Source organism: Pelodiscus sinensis, chromosome 11 (assembly GCF_052426305.1).
Source record: "Pelodiscus sinensis isolate ZL-2025 chromosome 11, ASM5242630v1, whole genome shotgun sequence".
Classification (NCBI taxonomy): Eukaryota; Metazoa; Chordata; order Testudines; family Trionychidae; genus Pelodiscus; species Pelodiscus sinensis.
In genome coordinates, this window is record NC_143062.1 from 6,970,046 (window position 1) to 6,983,648 (window position 13,603).

At 56.3% G+C, this 13,603-nt stretch overlaps 1 protein-coding gene across 1 annotated transcript; it reads right to left on the minus strand.

The window, feature by feature from the left end:
* Window positions 1-1,951: 1,951 nt before the first annotated feature.
* TUSC2 (tumor suppressor 2, mitochondrial calcium regulator) lies at window positions 1,952-12,726 on the minus strand. Its single transcript, XM_075939522.2, has 3 exons — window positions 12,461-12,726; window positions 8,070-8,190; window positions 1,952-5,677 (listed from the first exon to the last, which is right to left on the minus strand). The coding sequence occupies exons 1-3, from the start codon at window positions 12,604-12,606 to the stop codon at window positions 5,612-5,614; spliced, it is 333 nt and encodes a 110-aa protein (XP_075795637.1). The 5' UTR covers window positions 12,607-12,726; the 3' UTR covers window positions 1,952-5,611.
* Between the last annotated feature and the right edge of the window lie 877 nt (window positions 12,727-13,603).

Below are 13,603 nucleotides of genomic sequence, written 5' to 3' on the forward strand. Positions count from 1 at the left end.
GAATAAATTGCCCAGGGAGGTTGTGGAATGTCCATCCCTGGAGATATTGAAGAGCAGGTTAGAGAGACATTTATCAGGGATGGTCTAGACAGTGCTGGGTCCCGCCGTGAGGGCAGGGGACTGGACTCGAGGATCTCTCGAGGTCCCTTCCAGTTCTAGTGTTCTAGGTTTCCCCCAACACACAAATTCTGCTTTCAAACAATCTTAACTCTCGCCTTCTAATGGGTGCACTGACTGCCTGAGCTATCCCTTTCCATCCACCACAATTTTCTTGCAGAAGTGCCTAAAAGCTTTAATACCTTCCTCTGATTCGTACAAGAATGGCCTATCTCAGAAAGAATGCATAAAACAAAGATACTGACTTGGGAATGCACAAATCGCACTCCGAAATCTTTGCCCCAAGCAGGAATTTCACCTACTCCTAATCAGACAAATATCAGATGATAAAGTTATGTCCCTTACAGTATAATAGCCTTTACTGAAATGCTATTCAAGTTCCAAGTCTAATTGAGAGCTTGCCTGAAGCCCATCAAATTGCATGGAAATTTACACACAGCATCTTAGCTGCTGCAGATCAGATCAGTCTCCAACACTAACGTGCTCCAACACTAATTTTGTCCTCAGCGTGAGTGCAGGCGGATGGACGTGTCCAAGACTTGGTGGTTTTCCAATGCCTATGGAGGAGAGGTCACAGGAATGTCACGAGACGCTTCTTGACTTGGACAATTTGAGTGGTTGGCATCCAAGCAACTTAGCCAGGGCTTTCCAAACTCTAGGGAATTTTTTTTTCTATCCCAAGTCTATAATTTAAAATAAAAGTTATACTTAGAGGTTGTTCCAATCACAAGTCAGAAGCGGGAATCAAATCAAGGCTCCTGTCTAAACCCACCCAAGAAACCCCATGGAATAGCACATCTTTTGCCAATATCACATTGTTCACATGGCTTGTGTATTTTACTCTGTCCCTCCACCCTGTGTGTCTGTCTCGTCTAGATGGAAGCGCCTTGGGAAAGGAACTGCCTCCGGTTACGTGTTTTTACAGCTTCCGAAAATGTTTGCTTGGCTCTTATAAACTAAACCAAATATGATTAGATTGACGAGAATCAGAATTCCAGTTGCAACTAAAACTGTGGTGTCAAGGCCACCGAATCAGCAATTCTTGCTACATTAATCCCGGCAAGCTAACGCTTCCAGATCAAAAAAGGGTTTGCCCATTTGCTCCTCCAGTATCTGCAGAGTCGCTGCTATCCTCTTAGGACCTCCAGATCCAGCCAAGACCGTCACGATGTAAATAAACTTCCACCCCACATAATCCAAGCCTCAGCAGTCCAGAAGCCCCCAGGGCTAGTCCTTCATGTGTTCAGGACCACAAACTGCATCCACATATGGCATTCGAATGGCTTCTACAGCAAGAACGCACGTGCAAGCCTGTCCAGGTACTACCGTCTGATCTCAGCAGCTGTAGGACTCAAAAGTGCAAAACTACGCACAGCCGCTTTCTTTCCCTCCGTTGAAAACAGTGGTGTGATGAAAGAGAATATGCGCGATCAGCTGGAGATCACCGATTCCAAAGCCATGACAGCTGCTCAATTCACAAATCTGTTTGCGACCACAGCTGGGTGGCTTTTACTTACCACCACAACACAACACACTTTAGAGACGTGGGCTCAGATCCTGAGGGGGATGTGAGCGGACAGCTCTGTAGCCCTCAAGCGGGCCCTAGGTCTGAGCACAGCTCAGAAGAGACTTTCCTTGTGTCAGTCCAATGGAAGGGGAAAGAAAGCCAAGCAAGGCCTGAGTAGAACTACGGCAGTTGCTACATGAGCCATGACAGCTGCAGGGGGAAAGCCTGCAAGTTAGCACCATGTTAGCTCTCACATGTCCACCACACACAGAGGCAGTGAGACCAGCTACTAACCCCTCCCCCAATAAGACAGCTATGGAACTTGGGGGATCTAGAAAGAGTTTTATTGAAATTTAACAAAACCGGACAAATGCCGAGGAAGGAGACCCATAAATATTGTATGTTTGAATCGGAAACTCCTACCCCTTGGCTAGAGGAACTGAAAGTGTAGTGTTGGTGGCTACAATTCTACACATCCACACTTAACAGCACAAAGTTGCACAGAAAGAAGTCGTAAAAAAACCAAAAAAACGAAGTGTTTTTTGCTTGCTCCAACAATACAGTGGACACAGATACTATTTACAGTCACCTTCACATTTTAAATATCCCGTCAGCCACTCCCAAGGGTCCCTCTCATCCTGTCTGGGGAGGGTCAGGAGACTCGAGCTACTAGGAAACAGCTGGGCTGGGATTCTAGAATCCTCACAGGCTGGCTGCCCCGCTCCAATCCCAGTGGGCTAGCCAGCCCAGAAAGAGGGGTAGGCAGCGTCAGGGTGTCTGCTGCCTCCCTCAGAAGCAGGGTGGAAAGAATCCTTCCTTGGGGGAATGTTCCCGTGGGATCGCTCTGTGTGCGGAGAGGGGGGTTCTCGGAGCAGCCAGAGGGCAGTGAAAAGGGGCACAAGTTACCCAGGGTGCTTCACTGAGCAAAGAGTGCTCTGCCCACCTCTCCCAATTCAGAAGCCAGGTGGCCAATAACGGAACAGGAGGGTTCAGCTGCTCTGCTAGGGCCAGACGGAGAAACAGAGGCGCTACTCGCTGTACAGTGGTATGTCTGCTCTGCAATCAGACACCGCAGCTGGCCTGAGCCAGTTGACTGGGGCTCCGGGGCTATTTAATTGCGGTGTAGACTTGCAGGCTCAGACCCTCCCACCTCCCAGGGTCCTAGCGCCCGGACCTGAGCGCCTCCACTGCACAAACAGCCCGAGTCCGCCACCGGTGTGTCACTGCAGCGCAGACATGCCCAGTGCCTCTCAGTCTTGGCCGGGCACCTCTGTGCAGCGGGCAACCCCTGCCCACTCCCCCAGCAAGGGCTGGCGACACGGCCGGCCCCCCAGTGGCACTCACTATGCTGCCCTAGGCCAGGTTGGCCTTCGGCACACGGATCTAAGCCTGCTGCCCCAAACCTGTCCAGCCCAAGGACAAGGGGACATCCTACAGCCCTGGTACAACCCCCCCCATGGGAGCTGGTGCCTGCTCTTGGCCACATGGGGGGGGAAGGCGACCTGGGCCAGAAGCTCCCTTGCTCCTCACATGCATGCTCCTCCAGACCAGACCTCTCCTTGCTTCCCTTGAGCTAGATCCCCCCCTCCCACTCAGGACCTAACCAATACTGCTCTCCTCTTGGGGGGAGGCCAATGGCTCCCTGCAGCCTCTTGCCCCCAGCAAGAGAAGCCAGAGGGGGGCTCCCAGCACAAGCGGTCTCCTACCCTCCCTCCCCCCAAAAAGCAGCAGCAAGGGGGCAGTTTTTTCAGAGCTAAGTCTTCCCGTATTGAAGCGGGGGCCCTGGGCTGCGACAGCCTCACCCAGCGTGACCCCTCCTTTGCTGGAGACGGTGTAATGCAACCGGCAATGTGCCGCTTGCAGGATCTGGGAGATGAACCCAAGTCCCCTGCCAGGGACTGGTCGGTGCAAGGAAGAAACTGAAAAGAGCAGTGACTCTTGTGAGCAGGTGCCAGAGCACAGCACTGATCCAGAAGGAAAAGTTCAGCCTAACGTGCTCCCTGCAGGAGCTACAACAAGCACTCCAGCTGTGGGAACCCGTTTCCGTGCCCACTCGGGTGCAGGCCCAGAGCCTCTGGACCCTCCGTGCTGTAGTTTCACTCCAACTGCTACAGAGCGCGACCAGGGAACAGGTTGCCGCGGGGCAATGGGAAGCCCGTCCGACAGCACCCGCCTTGCTCTAGCTAACTCCCAGAAGCCTAGCAGGGTGGCACAGCGCCCTTAGAACTCTTCCCAGGGCAGGGGGATGGACACATCCAATACAGACAGACGGATGCTGCTAGCCACTTGGTACCAGCAGTTAAATTAAAAATCGAGGTAGCAAATGCCTGAAGTGCTCCGAAAGTAAGTGACATGCTCTGGGAGGGGGAAGGAGAGGACTGCTGCAGGAGCCACGGCGCAATCCAGTTTTAAAGCTTCACAAGAGTTCCTGGGGAGGTGGGAAGGGTAAAGCGGACAGATCTCGATGGCCTGCTTGTGCGCACCAGGCTGCCCGTTCCTGTGTAACCCGTAGGGAAGGGGCACTTCTGCCCCGACCCCGGAGCAGCCAGCTAGGGCTCAGTCCTGCCAAGGAAGAAGTGGCAGATGCATCACTGCACAGAGTCAATGCTGCCACCACGAAGCCAGCTGGCAGAGGGGCTGCCCCATCAGCCATGTGTTTATCAAGTTGGGTAGGAAGAGAACCTTCCTCCCCCTCCTCCCCCAGGGAGAAAGGGAGGATTGGGAGCAGGGGATGAACCCAGGTTTCGTATCTGCAGAGCGATTCCCAAGACCAGAGGGGGCAGACGCCAATTGATTGTGGTAGTGATCAAAGCTGGCCTGGCACGCTCAGAGCGCCGGGCAGGCGAGCCAGGCTGCCTGCCCTGGGCACGAGTGACCAGCATGTGGCAGTTACCCGGAACCACGTTCTGAGAGGGACTGAGCCCCAAATAAACGCTGTGGCTAATGCAAGAGGCCACACTCCAATGCGCCGGGGGTTCAGGAGACAGAAGAAAGCTGCTCTGTAGAGCGCAGCCTGCTCCCGCCAAGGCAGGCCCTGGCAAGGTAAGCCTTGCTGTGCCAACCCTACCCACAAAGCTGCACAGGCTCCCATGGGCTGCCAGCCCAGTCACTCAGCTCTGAACACTACAGCTGCTTCCAGCAGCCTCCATGGCTCCGGCTGCAAAGCTCGGACTGTTTGGTCAGCTGGCTCTGCACCATCCCTGGCGAAGGGATTTTCGGAGGGCTGGGAACCACCAGCTGGTACCTAGAGCTGCAGGAAAGGCTTCTGGGGACCAGATGAGCCATATCACTGGGAAGTACAAAACAAAGCGGGGCAGGAGGGGGCCGTGTAAGAGAGGAGACTGAGTCGGAGGCAATGAAATCCGGTCTCCTCCCTTCAAGGAGCACTACTCCATTTCAGTGGGGATCTCAAGGTTAGCTCCACCTCAGACCGCCTCATTTACCCACCATTTCCAGACCAACCTGGAGGCAGCACTGCACAACCAACCCCACCCCTCCCAAGGATAAACATCACCACTAGCCTTTTATTCATCACTGCTTTGTAGGACAGGGGCATTAGGGGTCTGCCCCCGCCCCCCGAGGTGAATTACCAGGGGCAGGTACCTGAGAAGCAGGGATTACGTTCAGCAACAGGCGCAGGCTGGCTCTCCCTTTAAACCCTCAAACACTGCTGCCATGGCAGTTCAGCGACCCAGCCAAACCTCACATGGAGTCCTAAGGATTTAAATCTCCGCTCTCAGGCGACAGGCTCAGTAAGCACATTGCTAAGCAAGGTCACGCGTCTCGGCTGGCTTGTGAGCAGAGCCCTTGCCAATTCTATGCCATGTAAGCAGCTGATTTTGCGCCACCCCATCTCCTCCTGGCCAAGGGTGCTCCAGAGGGCGTGTCTGTGCTCATAGTCCCCTGCAGTTCCGGGCACAAGGCAGCCTTGGGGGGTGGCATCAGGTGTGGCACGGCTGGGCAGGTAGGGTGCACTGGCGCCGCAGCTCAGACCTCACAGATGATAACGGGGAAATCCACGTGAATGCGAGGGTGCTCCAGCTTCACTATACCCTGAAGAGAGAGCAAGGAGGCTGGTGAGGCAGGGGAGAGACAGGCCTGAGAAAAGGCCTGCAAACAAAGGACCCATGTACTGCCCGTCACTCCAGATGGAGACGGACAATGGAGCTTATGTTCCAGGCCACTTCTTAATGGACAAGAGTCCATTAAATCGTCTCAAGGGACCAGTTGGCTGGCTAAGCACCGGGCAGACAACGGAGACTGACTCCGCACTAGAACTAGCCCCTGGGAGTCAGATTCAAGTGCCCTGATCCTGTGATGCTGAGTCAGAACTACAGCACCACACGAGTGGGGGAAAGCCTGTCGCTGCCCACACTCCAGCTGATCCGCCGCCCAAAGGGCCTTTCATTCCCCAGCACTCAAAGCCAGTTAAGTGACAGGCAAAGAAAGGCCGCTGGTCTGAGAACAAACCCCACAAGCAAAGACCTCACGTGCACAAGCAAGCAAGCTTTCTGGCCAAGGAGCGAGGCTGAACGTACCAAGCAAGGGCATTCGCTAAAGCCGCACTCTTGCGCTTTACACATGTGACGCGCCCCGGTGTGAATCTTCTCACATGACAAAGATCAGAAAGCAAAGCGGCTCCCGGGCCTATGCGTTTGTGGGTTTCACGCTCTAGTTTCACACACAGATCCCCACTAGACTTGCAAGGGGCTGGGAGTGTGGTCTAGAGTTTTGAATATGGGAAGAGAAGTTACATCACCCTTGGTGCTTTCATTTCTCCATCTGCAATACAGCAATCAAGGTTCTGGGTACTGAAATGATTAGTTTATGTTTGCAAGGCCTCTGAAGAGCCCAAGCTATTAGGCACTAATGAAGGTCAAAGCCTATTACAAGGATGACAAACTGAGGCAGACAGTTTTATTACCTTTAATAAAACGTCTGTATTTTCCGCAGAACAGCCACAATTGTTGCAGGAGAGCAACATGAAACAAAGCAGCGAGGGAACGCTTTGCCTGTGGCCTTCCAATTAATGGGCCTTGCTCGGTTCACAATAGCCCAGATGGGTTTGGCACATGGCAGATGCTGGCTAGAAAGTGGTACCACCTCACGTGGATGCTTGGGCATAGTTTGAATGCAACAAATGTATTTAGCAAAACAAACAAGCCCTGCCTAACCACATGCAAAAGCCACGGAATGGATAAGAATTCCCATGGCCCCGAAGGGGTTTGTTGCTGCATCAGTCAAGGCCAAAAGCTGCAGCTAGGCAGATTTTACTTTTTGTGCTCGTGAAAGGTGCCAGACCAAGAGTCCTGGAGAATGGAGCCCTCTGCCCATAAAACAAATCCGGCAATGGCAGTACAAACTGCATCCCAGCTCTGTGCCTCACCCCATGTCCTAGAGGAACCCCCCTCATGGAGCAGAAAGGCAGTGTGTTTCCCACAGCCCATGCAGTCTCTCCTGAGAAAGCCAACAACGGCGTCAATAAACAGTGACTGCGCAATATGGACAGCTGTCTGCTAGAAGCTGGACAGACTGCAGCCCCCCAAACTCATTTGACAGTGGCTGGGTGGTGACAAGGCCTAGAAGAGAGAAGCTTGGTGGGATGAACTTGGCTCTACCCCAACACCTGCTTCAACACATCTCAATTTTAAACCCACGAAGACATGTCAAATTACAAGTCGCTACATGTAGAACCTCTGGTCCCTTCCCAGATCGGATTTCCCTCTCCCTCCATAGTTATTCCTCTGTCTGATTTGAGAGGGGTTTGTTGTACTGTTCTTTTCCCAACAAGATAACGTCTAGGGCCCGGCTGGAGGGGTTAAAAACGAAGGGCCTTTCTCTCAAGGCTAGTGTTAAATCTAATCGCAGAGCAAGGCGTCAACGCTGATTTTTAAGGTCAGACGGCTGGCTCCAGAAAGCAGGGGCGTCCCGACAAGCGTATTCACAAGCAGGTTCACTAAGGCAAGGCACAGCATGCTTTGTTGGGAGTTTGTTCCAGGCTGGCGCCATCAAGTGGCTCGAGGAGGTACATAAATGTCTGAGCTTCCTGGGGGTGTGCTGCCTGGAAACTCGTGTTTACAATGCTTAACTGCTATTTAAAAGTTATTTCTCTCCTCCCATCCCACCCCGCCAGCCAGAGACAATGGGTTGAGCCAGGCACTTCGTGTGCAGGATTTTCAGGACCAGTACACAGGCAGCCTCTACTCAGTCTTAACCTTTCTCTTACAGAGCATGGAGGCCTGAACAGCAGGGTGAGGTGGAGCACACCCCCTCTTCAGGAGCTTTGAGCAGGAGAAAGCTGGGCAAAAGGCTTCCCTGCACAATGGAAAGCCATTGTCCATGGGTATGTGCAGTGAGATACCACCGCGCTTCCGGGGGGAGACCTGGCACACTATTTTACTGGCCGAGTCCCCGGAAAGGCCGCTTGTGTGTCCGAGCATGTTACCTGAGGTATCAGGTTCTTGTGGATCCTTCTCAGTTTGGCGCGCTTCCTGCCATTCTTGGTGACAATTGTCTCCTCATAGAATTCATGGGCAAGGTCCCCGTCCTCGTCGTAATACATGGAGCTGCAGAGGAACAAGCAGAGGAGCACATAGAGACGGGCCAGCAATGATCCCTACGCAAAGTGATAGGCACGCTGTGGGAACAGGGCAGGTGTCCTGATCTCTCTCGCTGGAGGGCAGGGCACCCCGGGACTGGGAAACTGGACACGGAGCCTGTCAGCTTAGCAGCCATTTCCATCGGACAGCTGTGCAGCAGCCGTAACAAGGAGTTGGCCTCAGTGCTGTACCTAGCAAGACTGAAATCTACATCATAAAAGCTACCCAGACAGCTGGCATGGAATACATGCCCTGCTCCGATTTCAATGGACGGGCCAGCAGCTGCTGTGTGTTTGCCTAGCCCTCGACTGCAGAGTACCGCTCAGTGGAGAGAGAAGGGCCATGAGCCATGGAGATCGCACTCCCCTTGGTTCCAGGGGCCTGCCAGGGTGAGAGGGGAGAGAGGCAGTGCCCGTTCTGCATCCAGGGATGAGGCCGACTGTCCACGTGCCGCCAAGGGCGAGTTTTGTACAGAAGCAATTGCGAGCAGTTAGTGCCAGAGTGATGGCGCTGTGGTGAGCAGTGCCAGGCACACTTCCCAGCTCTGATTCACACACGGGCGGATCCGTACCACTCCACAGTGGGACGCCACCAGAATCATTTCACTCTTGGACAAGCAAGCGCAGGCTGTTGCCAAGCTGGAGCGCTAGCCAGCACAAAGGATACAGGGCCATTTCTAATGGGACGATCACGGGCACAGCTCAAGCACACCTAGCTTTTCAGTCACAAGAGAGCACGCCTGGCTGAGGCTGGGACAGGAACTATGCGGGAACCTTGCAGTTCAAGCGCACTCTCCTAGCCCACGGCACGAGATGATTCCAGGATTTCTTACGGCAAGAGCAGAACTCAGTCCGATCTATTCCGTTCCTGGCTTATTTGCTAGCAGCGTAGCTAACCGAGGCGCACAGATCCCGGTTTTGTGATGTAAACACCACTTCGCCAGGAACCAAAGCGAGAGGAACTGCTTATTCGGCAGGAATCAAAAAATCATCCGGTGATAACCAACTTGGATCACTACTGATAGATCTAGATCAGAACAGGGATGGTAAATATCGATTAATCGGCTAATCAAGTAAACAATGGAATTTGCATTGACTACTTGATCAGTCAAGGGGGGGGGAGAACACTCGTTATCCTGCGCCCCCCTGGGAGCTCTTCCTACATTTAAAAGGCAGAGGCACAGCAGTTGGTCCCGGCACAAGCGGGGACTGCTTGAGTCCACTCACGCCACTTTCTCTCCTGTGCCTCAGCCTTCCCTGCCATCCTGCGGAGTCAGTGCTGGGGGAGCTGGCTTTTAAGTCTGCTCCCGCCCCACCCCACTTGCTGCCTCTGATATAGAAGCAGCAAAAGGGGGGAGGGTGTGACTCGTGGAGTAGTGACGCGTCTACCTGACAAGCCTCGGCTAATTTGTGGGTTCCGATAAAGGGATGTAAGCACCTAGTGGTAAAAGCCTCCAGAATCAACTCAGCTATCAACTTCCCCCTTGTCCCCGTTTATGATCGGTTTTACCACTTTGCCCTTTCTCTACCGGACTGAACCAATTTGGCCCAATAGCACCGACACTGCACATATGAACAAATGTTAACACCACAACTCCGTGCACACACAGGGATAGAGAGTGTGCCAAGATTCATACAGCTGACATGTGCCAGAAGTCCTGCAATGGCAGCTACAGCGCCCACATCTCTCATGCTACGCCATCCAATGTTCACTATCCATGACATTAACATGACCAGAGTACTGGTCCCTCTAAAGCAGCCACACAATTCTTCACAACAGTGGTGGGATGAGTAGCACAGTCTCCTTTCTGGACTGAAGCCACATATAATTTAGGGATGTATGCGACTAATCGAGTAGGAACTCGACTAGTTGCTCTCCCGCCGCCCCCTCTGATAGAGGCAACAAGGGGGGAGCTGGCTTAAGAGTCAGTTCCCCCCACCAGCATCATCTCCGCAGGGGGCAGGGGCAGCAGGGAAACGGCAGGGGATTGAAAGTCCCACTGGCGCTGGTCCCACTGCTGCTCCTCTCCCTTTGGCGTGTACAAGAGTCACCTGCATTTCAAAGGAGGAGGCACAGACGGGAACCCATGCCAGTGGGGACTGCTTTGGGATGCCAGTGGGATGGCAAGCGCCCCCCTTATCAACTAATCGAGTAGTCAGTGGAAATTCCATCAACTACTCAATTAGCTGACTCATAGAAATTTAACATCCCTAATATAAACAAAGGCCCTACTACAGAAGTTTGGGTTGCTGTTTCTACACACTGCAAATCCTGCACCTCCCCGGTCTGAAACTGGCTGGTGGGCGTGAAGATAGAGGGGCAAGCTACTGATTTAGGCTAGACAAAGGAGGGGTATTGAGACAATGCCAGTTCCCAGACACCTTCCTTTAGACCCAAGGCAGAGAGAGCGAGAATTTCAGCTAGCCACAGGCAACAACTTGTCAGCTATGTTGCTTGGTTCAGATGCACCTGGCCACTCTCCTGACAAGAGTCCGTACCCCAATGCCAAAAGATAATTAGGAGGAAATTAACCCAAAACAAAAGTCAAGAACTTTGGCCCAATATTTATCATACTAGCCAATTAGCCTGTCATAAAACGGGATTTTCAGGCCTCTCCTCCATGTCAGTCTTCTCTCCTGAGCCTCCGGTCTTCATCTCCGTGTCTCTCTCTCTCTCCCCCTCCTCAGCTCTCCTCCACCTTCTGCCTCTCTCCCCCTCTTTCTCTTCTCCTCCTCCTGCCTCACTCTCTCTCCGCTCTCCTCTGTCTCTGTCGCGGACGCATGCTTGTCCAGGCCCCGCCCCCTGGGTGTATACATCACCGCCCTGCCCCCCTTCACCTCCCACCGTGGCGCTCAGCTGACTTCTGCACCCCTCAGGCGGGCCACCGTGCAGGTGCAAGCGGACTCTCTCTCCTCCTCTTCCTCCTGCTACCTCACCCTCTCTCTCTCTCTCTCTCTCTCTCAGCTCTTGTCTGCCTCCTGCCTCTCTCTCCCCCTCCCGCCTCTCACTGTTTCTCTTCTCTTCCTCCTGCTGCTGAGTCTCTCTCACTGTCCTCCGCCTCCTTCGTTCTCTTTTTCTCCTCCACGTCCTGTGCCTGCTCCGTTTTCCTCCTTTTGAATCCGGCGCCCTTTCCTGACATCAGAGATGCAAGCTCGTCCAGGCCCTGCCCCCTGGCTGTTCCCTCTGGGCGGTGCTATTGCCTCCCGCCATGGCGCTCGGCTGACTTCTGCACCGCTCAGCCGGGCCGTGGCACAGGAGCAAGCGGCCCTTTGGGCCCCGCGCTCCCTGTGCTGCATGGGGAGTGTGGAACCCAAACAGCTGCTTGCTCCTGTGTGACAGCCCGGCTGAGCAGTGCAGAAGTCAGCCGAGCACCATGGCAGGAGGTAACAGTGCCACCCAGAGGGAACAGCCAGCATTTCAGCATTATGGAGTCACAGACATTGGGCTACAATATATATGATAATCTAAGAACGGGCAAAGAAACAGCTTTATGGTGCACACAAGTCCAATGGAGGCAATCCACTTCAACCTAGTCACCTAGATAAAGGCATTAGCTGCAGCTCTACCTTTATTTCCTTCCCTGTCTGCAAGACCGCGAGACGGACATGTGGCTGCCCTTTGCGCCACAGACCAGAACCAGCAGCAGACAGAATTCAGTTGGCAGGTCCAGCTTGCTTACAAGTGCCAGGCAAAAGGCTTGAGGCTCTTCTAGAGGTGAAACGCCTGGAACGGTTACTGGCAGGAAACAACCCTACACAGAGCGGTCAGCAAAACGCACGAACAGAAGCCTCAGTTTAAACTGGTTGCTAGGACCTGCCCTGCCCCCCAAGTGTGAAGCTTGGTGAGCGGGGCGACTGCCCGCTGGCGGCTCTACAACTGGGGCCGCTGCTCAAGCCAACTGGGACACCTGAGAGGGCAGGAAGCACGGCTCTTGGGGGCCCCTGCACACCGCTGGGGCGGGGCAGCCCCCTCCTGCGCCCGGGGGCCGGAGCTACCGCCCCAAACCCCATCTGCGTGCGAGCCGCGCTGAGCCGCGCTTTGTTTTAAAGGGGGCGGGACGAAGCACGGGGCACGAGCGCGTGGACACCTGCCCACGGTTAACGGCCACCGACTCCCCCGGGGGCCCCGGCAGAGCAACGCGCCCGCCCCGCCCCCCGCAGCGCGGCCCGGCCCGCAGGGCGCGTGGCCGCCCAGAGCCGCGAGGCGGCCGCTCCCCCGCGCCCCGCCCCCGGCCTACCCGCGGCGCGTGAAGACGAAGGGGGTGGCGCTGCAGCGGCCGCGCGCCCGGGCCAGGGCCTGCTCCCCGGCGGGGCCCGCGGCGCCGGCCGGGCCGGGGGAGGCGAAGGGCCAGAGGCCGCGGGCCTTGGAGCCGCTGGCGCCCATGCTCAGGGCGGGACCATGGCCCGGGGGGGCGGGAGCCGCCCGGCGCCTCGGCGGAGCCCAGCAACGGCCAGCGCCTCCCGGCCCGCTGCGTCACTTCCGGCCGCGCGCCGCCTCACGTGCCGCGGGAGGGGCGGGGCGCCCGCCTCACGTGATCAGGCAGCCGGCGGGGGGCGGAGGAGAGCGTGGCATGGGGCGGGGCTCCCGCGCGAGACTCCGCCCCCTCCACGTGGCGAGGGGCGTTGGTCGTAGGTTGCGGGCTCTGGCCCCGGGGCCCGGCTCCGTCCCCCGGCGCGCACAGCCCCAAGCTCCTGTGCACATGGCCCCTGCCCCCCCCCCCCCCCCGGGAGGAAGCCTGGCTGGCCGGGAGGGGGAGGGGAGGGGCTGGCAGGGGCGGGTTGGGGGGGAGGGGCTAGCGGGGGGGGGGCAGGGGCAGGTTGGGAGGGGGAGGGGCAGGCAGGGGGGGAGGGGCTGGCAGGGGCAGGTTGGCCTGCGGGGAGGGGGATAGCGGGGTGGGGAGGGGCTGGCAGGGGCGGGTTGGGGGGGAGGGGCAGGTTGGCTAGCGGGGAGGGGCAGGCAGGCCTGCGGGGACGCAGGCTGGCCGGGAGGGGAGGGGGCACAGAGTTCAGCGGGGGCCGCGTCTGCCTTCCAGCATCATCCATTGGTCCCTGCCACTAGGCCGACACCTGGCTCCCAGCCCAGTGGGGCATTGGCCCTGCCCGTGAATCGTCGCCCCCCCCCCCCGCATCGTGCCTGCTCGGTACTAGTGCCCCAGCAGATGGCATCCGGCCTGCTGGCCGGCGGGAGGAGTGGGGGGGGGGCACCTGGCGCCAGGGCTGGCCATGGCATTGAGCCACCCCCCCAGGCCTCATGCACAGTCCCACTCTCCCTGGGACAGGCCAGGAGTCAGGCTGGGGAAGCAGCCATGTGGTGCCAGGGCTTCCCTCCCCCTTCTGCTCCAGCAGCAAACCTGCCTGGGTAGCAGGCTGCCTGTGAGCAG

What these genes read in the sequence shown, in the direction of transcription:
- TUSC2 (XM_075939522.2), bottom strand. Translation starts at nt 12,606, where the DNA reads ATGGGCGCCAGCGGCTCCAAGGCCCGCGGCCTCTGGCCCTTCGCCTCC. An exon ending in TTCGTCTTCACGCGCCGCGG is followed by an intron (nt 8,191 to 12,460) that starts GTAGGCCGGGGG and finishes GTTCCTCTGCAG; the next exon opens with CTCCATGTATTACGACGAGG. An exon ending in ACAAGAACCTGATACCTCAG is followed by an intron (nt 5,678 to 8,069) that starts GTAACATGCTCG and finishes CTCTCTCTTCAG; the next exon opens with GGTATAGTGAAGCTGGAGCA.